Consider the following 12,733-nt stretch of genomic DNA (forward strand, 5'->3'; position numbering starts at 1 on the left):
TTTCTTTTTACCTTTGAATACGTAAGTAAAGATGAAGAAGAGAAAGTGGAAGGAAATGGGGAAGAAGTATACATTCCCGAGAGAGAGAGAGAGAGAGAGAGAGAGAGAGAGAGAGAGAGAGAGAGAGAGAGAGAGAGACGCCACCTACCTACCTTACTATCTCACCACCTCACCACCTTTACTCTCCTCATCTGGCTGCATTACTCACCTGAAATCACCTTCATCCATCACTGTCCAGTACACCAAGAAAAACACTTTATCTTTACTCATGGACCAGCTGTTACCTTCTTCCACTGTCCCCCTGAGACCTTGTGGGAACAGGACCATCATCGCTGACTGGTGTTAAAGAACTCATTACAGACCTAACTTAACCTAACCTTCAGCACTGAGCCTTGCATCCTTGTTAGAGCATTTAGATGACTCAGTATAGTTGTTTGATGGTCTTTCAATTCTTTATAGGTTCTAACTGATACACATTAACAATATATTTCTAAAGAAGTTATATTATTTATGGATATATTGCAAGTTTTGTTTAGTAATGAGCTGCACAATTAAGTAAATAAGTAAATAAATAAATAAGTAAATAAGTAAATATATAAGTACTTTTCTCGTTAAGGAACATATTACTACGTAGAAAATATATCTTTAAGTAATATACAACAGTTATATTGAATATCTACCGAATTTATTAATATGAACTGAAATATTATGTTTTTTAGGAATATTTTAAATACTTTATTTTCTTCCATCAACATAATAAAGCGATAAGATGAGGATTTATCATATCAGAAGAGGACTATTGCATCTAATGACGGGGTGAGAGTCCGGCACTGGGCCAAGAGCTCGGTGGTACTGAAGAAAGGTCGGGGTGCCAATGAGAGATGACAAAGACGTATTTCGGTCACGCCTGCCCCTGAAAATTGGCAATCATAAGGACAGTATACCCGTTACCTTGATGCCTCGCCTGGGAGAAATCTTCTACTGTGAAGCTTGTTGCTGCCACCATAAGGACAACAGTGGTTCTTATCTGTCCGTGTTTCTCAATCAATATGTGTCTTTATGTTTCTGTGTCTATGGATGACTTTGCAATTACTCATACATGGCGACTTAAGTGTAAAGACCGAGATATATAAACTCCTAAACCTACATCAATGAGCTTAATATCTCCTCAATCACCCAATACTTCTGGTTTAGTCACTGGGATTTGCCTAAGTAATCACATCTGTCATTCCGGATTACAATAAATCCTTCTTGTGTTCCCTGCGATGGCGAGAAATCGGTATATGACATCAGCTGGGGATCAGATGTGCCCCGAGGGACCATCAGTCATACCCAGGAGACGCAAACATTTGTCTCACGATGGTTCTTGTTTGAAGCAAGAGATCTATCATCCAAACAACCCCCACGTGATCGGGCTTCTCGCGTCCTCAGAGCATGGTGGAGTATTCAACCTACCCATTATAATATTACAGCTTCATCATCTTATTTCATCCCCTGATACTCGATTGCAGACTCTGAAGATGTAGGTGAAAGGATCGACTAAGAATACCATATCTTGGCCAATAGGTGATAAACTGTATTCAGCGCCACACACACACACACACTGTCCTTTCAGAGTCACGGGAACACAAACGCTTGAGAGGGTTTGTGGTGCATAATGTATTGTGCTTCCTGATCTCATAAGCTGTGTTGAGGTAAACACTACGGGCTTTACCTCTGCTTTATGGACACTTAGTTACAGCGCGTGTAGAATAATGCATCACTAACGAAACGACTTGAACACACACACACAGGTAAAGAGGTATTGGAGGAGCGAACATTACAACACCTGAGACTCGTTAGATTAAGTAGGCGGCTTATGACTGATGTTGTGTATGTAATGTGGCGAGGTAAGAACTATTGTTATTTTAAATTTCATGGTAGGAGAGAGAGAGAGAGAGAGAGAGAGAGAGAGAGAGAGAGAGAGAGAGAGAGAGAGAGGCCAACAGTCATATATCTCCTAAACGTTCCTTATATATGTATGTATGTATATAAGTATGAATGTATGTATGAATATAAGTATGTATGTATGTATGTATGTATGTATGTATGTATGTATGTATGTATGTGTGTATGTGTGTATGTATGTATGTATGTATGTATGTATGTAACACTTCCAAACATAGCAGGTTTCTACCGAGTACTCCAGTTTCCTCCTGTACCAACACTGGACAATAAAGGTCATGACAAAGTAACAGACTAATCACCCGAACGGCTAAGTTGATGAAGTGGTGAAATGGTGAATAACGTTGTGAAGTGAAGAATAAATGTATATACTTATTATTTCCTCTCCTTCACTTTAAGTAACTCCTATAAGTGATGTATGTAACAAGAGTGCATATAAAAGGGTTATTATAGGGACGAGTTAAAACATTTAGTCACTCCTCAATATTTTAGTTTTCTTTGTTTGTTTTAAGAAGAAAACGATTTTTTTAGGTAAGACTTTAATATAAACTTAATTATGAATGTTTATGTCACTTATGTTAAGCGACTGGACTTGTTTTATTAATTACAATCCTGAGAAGCTACATGGATTAACCCCAATACTTCATTTACCAGAAATATTGATTACCGAGCTCTGTACACTCCCTCACACACACAAACAAAAAAAGACCAGTGGAAATAAGACCACACCAGCTTCCTTGGGCTATCAGTGAACACACCTTAACTTACCCCACAAATATATACATTACAATCAACAATACATAGTTTTTTGTATTATTTTGCTTTCGGACATAGCTCTCCCAATGTGGTATCGATATCATAACGCGAAATTTTTTCGCTCAATCACATTTGATTTTTTTTCAAAGGAAGCAGCCTGGGTAATTTCATTGACCAGTCTCACAATAGCCGTGGTGGAGGTTGGTTGTCAGTTGTGCTCCTACGATTATTTTTAGTTTATTGCCGAGTTTTACAAGAAAGACGATCTTTCCATCCAATTCTTACGTATCCCTGGTCCTTCCACTTCTAACTAAGGTATTGTACTTTCGGACATGGCGCGCCCCAAAGTTATTAACTACTGAAACATTTAGGTTAGTTTAAGCTAGGCCTACCGGTTAAGTTTTGTTTGGTCAGATGACTCGCTTTCGTTTTCTCCCTCACCCAAAAACCCCGATTTCCAGTCTCTTCCCATTGTTGTTGGGGCATAAACTAGCAATTTCCGCCCCAAATGAAGGTCAGATTCGTTTAAAACACACCAAAATACAATGGAAAAGCATATTGGCCAACCCCTAGGGACACATGTCCCAAAGTAAAAACTTACCGTTTTTTATTTAATCTTGAGAGCAAAACAACTCATAACTTTTGCATGAAGCATCATCATTATAATAATAATAATAATAATAATAATAATAATAATAATAATAATAATAATAATAACAATAATAATAATAACAATAATAATAATAATAATAATAATAATAATAATAATAATAATAATAATAATAATAATAATTGGATGTATAAATTAGTTTCCTGTGTGCCGAGACAGTGCTGCAGGTAAACAACAATGGTAAACAGTAAGGCAACTTGACCAAGGATATTCAACAAAGATGTAAGCTGCTTATTTCCAGGAGGGTCCATGTACAAAATTACACAAAACACACATGAATCAAACACATCAACTTGTACTAAATGTAAAAGTTAAGTAACATTTTATAAGAACCAAGAATTAAAAACTCAATAATGACTCCCAAGAATCGGTCCCAGGTGACGAGTTCCCACCAGCTTGTGCCAAGGGTCGAGTGAGAGCCGGGAGCGTTCACCAGAAGCTCTCATGGTGTTGGTAACGCAGCTGAAGCTCTCCCCAATACCTCACTATGTGCATGAGATGGTCTATGCCTATTCTGTACCTCTTATCTCAACTATATTTACGTTTTTGGTTTATTCTTCAGTAGCTGGAAAATAAAGAAAGAAGTTGAATTAAGTCACGTTCGGTGTTCTGAAAACATACTTCCTTATAGTGTTAAATATCATCAGTTAACCCATATGAAGGAATGGTAGTCAGACAAGGGGGGAAGGCTATATCCAGATTGTCCTATTTTTGTTGTTATTTCACTGTCAGTTTCTCTGTTTCCTAGTGGCTGCTGTGTCAAAGATCAATAATAACTCTATCGATTTTGAACACATATCAAGTACTGTATGTATGTATTAGAGGAAAGCCAAGTAATGTAATGAAGGAATCGAATTAATATGTTATAAATCTCAGTAACAGTATCGGTATTTTTTCTTCTTCATAAATAGTCTATGATGACATTATCACCTAGGTTATGAAAATTTATGAAAAGTTTGACAATGAAATAAATTGAATGATGTCTTAGTATTCGAGATAAGAGGAATCAAGTGATGGAGATTTGTTTTGTTGATGTGTTTTGTAGAATTACTTGAGTCATTGTCGATGAGAATGAAGACACTCGTACCATGAATATCCTGCCCCCATACACCATCGTGGGTCATTCAGGTGTGTTGAACAAGCAGTGTCAGGTGTAACCCGTTCTAATTAACATTATGATCTACTCAGGTGTGTTAAACTATTACTGTATAATAAATTAAGAACGTCTTCCCTTGACTAACATTATTGGTGACTCAGACAAACTACATTCGTGTGATTTCGCGATATCTTGTGTGATTGGGTGGGAGAGGTTTGGTTAGGTTAGGTGTGTGAAGGTCTAGTATTTACCTGTGTGGGGATGCTGTTAATGTCTGGAGGCAGCGGGGCGGGGAAAGGGTCTCGGTGGGTGATACCATAGGGCTTCAGATGGTACACCAGATAATTCATTTCATACATCTCTCTGGGAGTGATGGAGTGGAAGGTGATGGCCGTGTCTGAGCAGCAGCCTAAGCCCTGTGGTCGAGCAGTGAACAAATGTAGATGTTATTTGTAACAGATTAATTGTAACAGATTAATTGTGACAGATTAATGTTGTTACTGTAATATATTTTATTAGAACCTCAAGTACCAGCACAGTTAACAGCTGAGGTCTACCTGGTCATGTTTGTAATAAGCAAAGTCGCGGTACCAAGTGGGGACTGAGCCAGAGATGTGCCTCTTAGGACTCAACTGGAAGAAGCGAGGCCGACCCATACTGTCTCTGGAGTCACCGAACGTAACACCAACGTTAACGAGACACTTCCCTGTAAACAAGAACTTTGGTTACCATAGTGTCAACATGCGTGATCATTTAAGCTCGAGAACTCCTGCCATCTAAATGTTTTCGTGATTACCCACACAGCTTCAGAGAATAAAACAGCTAAACCTCCATATAACGGATTTCTTTCTCCATGTAATCCGTGAGGTAGGAGGTTTCGTATCTAATGGGCCCTTGATATAACGGACTTTCATCTCTATACACTCCGTTAAATAGAAGTTTCACTGTATAATTATTTAATATGTTGAAGGATTATTTCAGGATTTTAAAGTTGGCAAAAGATACTAATTACTGAACCCATGAACATCTACACACACACACACACACACACACACACACACACACACACACACACACACACACACACACACACACACACACACACAGAACCTTTAACATGACGCCTCACAGCCCACCTAACTCCACGTCTTCGATCCCTCTGCTGCCACTGGTACACTTGGTGGCATCCGGTAGCCCCACCTCCACTACCTGCCTCACCGCCTCCCTGCTTAACACACAGCCTGCATCTGTGACGAAGGAGAGGAATTGTTTTTAATATGACCTGGTAATAAATAAAGGTGTTATTACAATCATAGCGTAAGGAGTAGTACGATTTGTCATTCAAGCCTCCCTCGTCTCACAGGTATAGTCTCACCCATCTACACCCACGTAGAGTCTCACCCACCTACACCTGCCTACATCCCCGTACACCCACCTCCACTCATGTAACCTTGTGGGATGAACCTCCTTATTCTTGAACCAAGGTAGATGGGGTGGTCAGGGTCGTAGGTACTCAACATGTAACGCATATTCTCCATGATGACAAACCTGGCGAGGTACATTAACGTTGGGTTAGGTTAGGTCAAGTTACAGGTAATGAGAGGTAAGTTAGAGTTTCGTCTCTTAATGGCAACGGGGAAGTTTAGATTACAAGGCTCACTGAGTAAACAATACAATATGACGTCACACTGTAATATTTTCAACTTTGTAAACACAAGAGAGGAATCCACAAGGTATCCACATGCATCTATCCACAGCAGAGTATTGTCTGGATAACTTACGTAGTGTCGTCGCCTCTGAAAAACCAATCATAGTCGTCTAGGTGGTTGTCGTAGAGGTAGTTGAGGGCAGCCTTAGTCTTGTTCCATGACGTAGGATTCTTTTCATAATGACCCAAGTTGACAGATCCAATACTGGCGTCTGAGGAAACCACTTTGTTTAACATTAAGAAGCAAGCAGGTTAATGGATCCTCGTATATGACACTACCAGTTTTTTTAAGCAGCGAAAGAAAAGTTAAGGTCTCAAGGGATTTTTTAGTTGTATTATTATTATTATTATTATTATTATTACTATTATTCTGACATACTTGGAGACTAACCATCCGCTGAGCTCATAAAGATCAGTTTATTACACCGCTTCCCCCAAGTAACCTTGACGTGAACTGCCTTATTCTGGTGTCTGTCAGGAGAAGTCAGCACCCAGCACAACACCCGCACCTTCTGCGCCACCTCCACAACTTCCTCTGCCACAGACAACACGGCAATCATCAGTATAAAAATTACGTTCCAAGAAGCCAATTAGCTTAATTATGCTTCAACTAAAAAAATAATTCGAATTCAGTTATATTTGCTTCGTCTCATTTGAAAAGTCAAAAACAATTACAATATAGCACAAACATTCACTTAGACAAAGACTAAAATATAAGTAGATTGAAATATAGAAGAGAGAGAGGTTTGTTGTGTTTACCCCTGTGGTGTTTCTCATCGTGGTCATGATAGGTCAAGGCTTTACCATCCTTGACCTCTGGATCATAGGTCATACGCTCCTCCGTCCACCTGGAAGAGGAGAGAAGGTAGATAAAGGGGAGGAAAGGAGGAAGAGAAGACGAACAGGAGAGAAGTTATGTGCAGAGAGATCAAGAGAGAGAAAGATTAATTGGATGTAGGTTAAGAACAGAAGGAGGATAATGAAAACAACACGAAAGAGGAAGACGCCGAAGATGATGATGATGATATGAGAACAAAAATGAGATACAAAATATAAACTAAATACATTACTAAATAAAACTACTCCCTTGGTATAATAATGTATAAACATAAAGTAAACATTGAGGTAATGTAATGTTAATACCTGGAGTTAATGGTGTAGTTTGCTAGGTATGGGAGTTGGCTGAGGTTTGCTATCATACACCCAAACATCATCGCTATCACCAGTGTCGGGGCGGTGTTAAGTGAGACGCCTGAGGAAGGAAGAGATAATTTGGTATTTGACGCAGTGTATGTACGTGGGTATGGTGTGTATTGTGTGCGTTGAATATGTTGGAGTATTTTGTTTAGGCTTTGTATGTTGTGTGTAAGTGTATGTATGTGTGTGTGTGTGTGTGTGTGTGTGTGTGTGTGTGTGTGTGTGTGTGTACATTAACACAAATAAATAAACCTACACATAAAAAAAAATATAATTAACATTTGGAAGAAACTCTAATATGATCAAACTCACTGAGGGGGGGTTAGGTTATAAGACACAGGTGTACCAGCTAATACAGGTGTTCAGATGAAGGTAAACCAACTGTGGCCAGTCACCTGAAATCCACAAATATTTAACCCGGGGAGAATTCAACACCACAACGAATATTATGTCATGCATTACCTGAGATTTCACCTGTGACTTGTCTAACCTAACCTAACCTAACCGAACCTAACCTAACGTACCTTTACAACTTCACAGGTAACAAAGGATGGCTTTGTGTGTTAAAATTGGTAAAAGAGGGTAATTGTCATCTCCTTGTTATGTACGAGTTTATTGGAGGAGTCTTTCTGTCTGTCTGTCTGTATGTCTCCTCCTCCTCCTCCTCTTCTTCTTCCCCCTCCTCTTCTTCCTCCTCCTCCTCTTCTTCTTCCTCCTCCTCCTCCTCGTCCTCCTCCTCTCCCTCCTTCACTTACTCATTATATTTTATTCACCAATTCACTTCCTAACTCTCACTCATTCACTAACCTTTCTACTTGTCACTCAGCCACTCATTCACTACCTTTCAATTACCCATTAATTGTATACCTCTCACTCATTCACTGCCTTACTCTCCCTCTCACTCCCAACCATTAGTTTAATCACTCCTTCCCTCACATTCACTCCCTCCTTACCTCTGAATCTCATGGCGGTCTCCTCAACGTCTTCTTTTTGCCAAGTTATTTACGATGTCTCCCTCCTATCCCAGTCGTAATACTAAAGTTAACTGTAACCAGGTAGAGTAACTGTAACTGATCAGGGAGGTATTAACTGTATTTCTAAATGTGATGAAAACAGTGTATATAGTTTCAGGCACACAAGAGCACACGGTATGATAAGTCACTTGATTACTGCATCTGTTTCCGGGAGTCGAATGAGTATGGTGCTCATGACCAGTCGCATGTGAGGTGTTATCGCCCCCTCACCCCCCTCACTAGCTCTCTCGCTGGCACCCTTCCTCCCCTCCTGTACATGTTATCCCCTCTGGTACGCTGATCTCGCATCCCTCTGGCACTCCTCACCTGGCACCCTTACCTGGCATCCCCCTGGCACCCTTACCTGACATCCCCCTGGCACCCTTACCTGGCATCCCCCTGGCACCCTCACCTGGTATACCTCCCCACCTGACACCTCCAAACCTTAGGCACCCCTTCAACTGGCACTCACCACTTGGCACCTACTCGTATCGCTCTCTGACACCCTCTCCTACTCTCATCATCTGACACCACCAGTCAGTAACCACTCTTAGCGCGACCATCTGACACCTCATGAGTGGCACTCCTCGTTGACACCACCACTAATCTCACCACTTGTTCCTCCCAGATCAATAATGTCAACACACCAAGTAAACGGTTTGTAGTTCCGGGTAATACTGACGACTCTGAGTTATTCTTAATCATTATATCAGCGTCAACATCACCACAGTCTAGACCAAACAGCAAAACTTATAGAACCTTATTAAATTCTACATCACTGTTCTTGATCCTTGTCGAGACAGACATAAGGAAGTCAAGCAGTATATGTATCTGGTTTACGAGTTGCTTATAACGTGTGATATGACTCTATGTGGTGTATGGTATCACCTGTGATGGTACACAGGTGTTCAGTTTGTGACTACCGGGGGTAATCTGCTGCTGGTGGTGGTGGTGGTGGTGGTGGTGGGTGATTGATGGTGATGGTGGTGTTGGTGGTGGTGGTGGGTGGTTGATGATGGTGGTGGAGGTGGTGGTTATAATGGTGGTGGTGGTGGTGTGGTTGATGATGGTGGTGGTGGTGGTGGTTATAATGGTGGTGGTGGTGGTGGTGGGTGGTTGATGATGGTGGTGGTGGTGGTGGTTTTAATAGTGGTGGTGGAGGTGGTGGGTGGTTGATGATGATGGTGGTGGTTAAAATGATGGTGGTGGTGGTGGTGGTTATAATGGCGGTGGTGGTGGTGGTGGGTGGTTGATGATGGTGGTGGTGGTGGTGGTTATAATGGTGGTGATGGTGGAGGTGGTGGGTGGTTGATGATGATGGTGGTGGTGGTGGTGGTATAATGGTGGTTGAGGTGGGGACCATCATCTATGGTTGTTATTAGTGTCTGGTGGGAATAGTTTTTGCCACACTCTTCTGGCCAGGGTGTGTCGCTGCGGGTTGATCGGTAACACTCTCACGTCTCTATGTAACGCGGCTGTGGTTCTGGTGAAGGGGTATCTTTCACCTGTAACGAATCTCAGGGTTTCATTTTGGACCACCTGTAATTTTAATATTTGAGTGGTGCTCATAGTATGAAGAGGTACTGCTGGGTAAGTTAATATCGGTGTGATAAATGATGTCACCAGGCGGAGTTTTATTTACCCAGGAAGTGTGTTTAAGCGGTATAGTTTTTCTTTTTTTTTTCCTTACTGGTGTGGGCATGATGGGAGTAACCTGTCGTGGATATATTTAGGCCCAGAAAGGCGCCTCTGCCCCTGTGTTCTAACTGGGTGTTGTTGATTACTAACAGATGGCCACAAAGGTGTACAAGGGTATTACTGTCAATTTGGAGAGGATGGTTTACATTTTCCATGTTTTCCTTAAAGTTATTTACCCTTTACATTTCCCGCTTGGTGTTGTCTACCTACAGTGCATGTGATTTTCCTGGGTATGTTATTATTTGAGTCCACCCAGCTGCTCATGCTGTCTATCAGTGTTACCAATAACACTATGAGAAACATAATAATGTTGCCCACAATGTTCCCAACACTATTATTGGCAATACATGTTACCGATATTGTTGCATTGGTGTGGACGCACCCTTAGGGATCCACGCGTCCATACCGGGTGATGTAAACCAACACCAAGTGTGTTTGGTGACGGCGGCGGTGCAGCTCCTCTATGGGTAAAGCTTTTCAACTATTTAGGTATGTAAAGGCCTTCATTGTTCTTGTTTATGTACATAATATGAATCAAAATAAAATAACTATTTCATATAGAGAGGTCACTCAACCGCAAACCTGCCTCAAATATCCCTGATGGCATCACGAAATTGTGACCAAGTCCCAAGTTGCTGATCTGACTTTCTGCCTCATTTATACACAATTGCAGGGTCTCAATTGTTTCTCTTACTATTGACAACATAACATACATAATTGTTTCTCACTCTTGATCTTTTTTCTTATTTTTGTATTTCTTTATGGTTTATTATTATTATTATTATTATTATTATTATTATTATTATTATTATTATTATTATTGTTATTATTATTATTATTATTATATTTTTATTTGTTGTATTTTTTATTATAAATTTTACTTATCTGAATTATTATTATCATTATTATTAGTATTATTATTACATTTTCGCCCCCCAGGTCCCGATGTGGGTTAATGGACTGTGCCCGGGTGGGCTAATCCCCGTAAAATAAAAAGAGATTAGATAAACACGGCTCCGGCAGTGATGATGATGATGAGGAGGAAATAAATGATCAAATTACTGATTATGTACATCATCAGTTAAATATATATATATATATATATATATATATATATATATATATATATATATATATATATATATATATATATATATATCTTCAGGAGCACCTTAGCTTTCGTCTTTATTCAAGACATCTTCAGAGGTACTCCGTTGTTTCCATTTTCCATTTATTTATATATATATATATATATATATATATATATATATATATATATATATATATATATATATATATATATATATGCAAGTAAATCACTGTAGGTGCGTGATCTAGGTATATGCTGACCACAAGGAAAGAAGATGTGATTACACAAAGCGCGGGAACTTCGTGTTTTCTTTCCTTGTGGTTATCATATATATATATATATATATATATATATATATATATATATATATATATATATATATATATATATATATATATATTTATGTAATTGTAAAAGGACGTGTCTGTCTGTCTGTCTGTATGTTCCAGGCATAGCTTCAAAACGGCAACAGTTAGAGACCCGAAACTTTACACACATATTACCTGGGCGCCAAGGTTGTGCACCTCGGTATTACTATTGACCAGTGACCCCTGGGTGGTCCGGGCAAGAACCAAAAATCTTTGATTATAATTGTCACTATAGTAGTTTAATAACCATAAAAAATTACTAAGTAGGACGAGTTTGGATTGATTGAGCAGCGAGGATTTATAGAAAATCGGTATCCAAAAGTGATAATAAAAGCAGTTTGTGACGTCATAGGCTTAGGAATTGCGTGCGTATACAATCAAGAACTAGGAAAGCTTTAATGAATAGTAAATAACATTCTTGCCCTCAGCACATGTATAGAAAATTGATAAAATACCTTAGAGCCCCAGTTACCCAGAAGAGAAGACGGAATAAAAATAAGACAATTAAGAGATCAAACGAGTACTTATCATAATCAAGCGAGGTTCTCTAGCCACGAGGCGGCAGAGAGGAGGGAAACGTATACCTCGAACATCACACCAAACACACGTGCTGCAGCATCCCGTACACCGCGAAGCGTCTCCTGTGACCGTCTCTGTTTATAAGTACAATCCTCAAGTCATTACCAAGTGTGAGTTAAAAAGTATGGTAGAACAACTGTCCAAAATAAATCGTAATTCCAGGCCAGCATGAATGAACACCCTCGTGTGTCTGTCCGACTACGAAACCCGAGTCCGGGCCACCACGCTGCTGAACGCGGCCCCCACAAGCAGATCCCGACTCCATAACAATTGTTTTGGTATTGAGTCTGCCACATATATTGTTCATAATATACAACCAGGATTTATAATACCCAGCGTCAAGTGGTATATTAATGGTCAATATTAACCCACTGGGTTACTATTGACCATTAATAACCCAGTCAATGTTCAGGAACAAACAAGGCATTGAGTCACACGATTACCTTGTGGCTTTGTCAAGGGTCTTGGTCATCTACCTTTACCCTCTTACGTCTGTTCAATCAACAATGATCTACACTATTTTAAGTAAGTCTTCCATCACGTGAATAAATCTTTAGTGTCTATCAGTTCTTTGTATACTCCCCAATAGCTCCTGACCTCCACAAGGACATCTA

General features: G+C 39.8%; 1 protein-coding gene across 1 annotated transcript in view; it reads right to left on the minus strand.

Moving 5' to 3' along the window:
* Positions 1-3,499: 3,499 nt before the first annotated feature.
* LOC121866890 overlaps positions 3,500-12,733 on the minus strand; it is a 30,146-nt gene continuing 20,912 nt past the window's right edge. Inside the window, exons 10-19 of the mRNA XM_042366626.1 lie at positions 12,139-12,193; positions 7,318-7,426; positions 6,934-7,022; positions 6,566-6,709; positions 6,248-6,386; positions 5,902-6,014; positions 5,603-5,713; positions 5,024-5,172; positions 4,718-4,882; positions 3,500-3,935 (exon numbers count right to left, since the gene is read on the minus strand). Coding sequence (XP_042222560.1) covers positions 3,909-3,935; positions 4,718-4,882; positions 5,024-5,172; positions 5,603-5,713; positions 5,902-6,014; positions 6,248-6,386; positions 6,566-6,709; positions 6,934-7,022; positions 7,318-7,426; positions 12,139-12,193 — 1,101 coding nt within the window. The 3' untranslated portion in view covers positions 3,500-3,908. The remainder of the gene's footprint in view (positions 3,936-4,717; positions 4,883-5,023; positions 5,173-5,602; positions 5,714-5,901; positions 6,015-6,247; positions 6,387-6,565; positions 6,710-6,933; positions 7,023-7,317; positions 7,427-12,138; positions 12,194-12,733) is intronic.

Source organism: Homarus americanus, unplaced genomic scaffold, assembly GCF_018991925.1.
Source record: "Homarus americanus isolate GMGI-L3 unplaced genomic scaffold, GMGI_Hamer_2.0 scaffold1750, whole genome shotgun sequence".
Lineage (NCBI taxonomy): Eukaryota > Metazoa > Arthropoda > Malacostraca > Decapoda > Nephropidae > Homarus > Homarus americanus.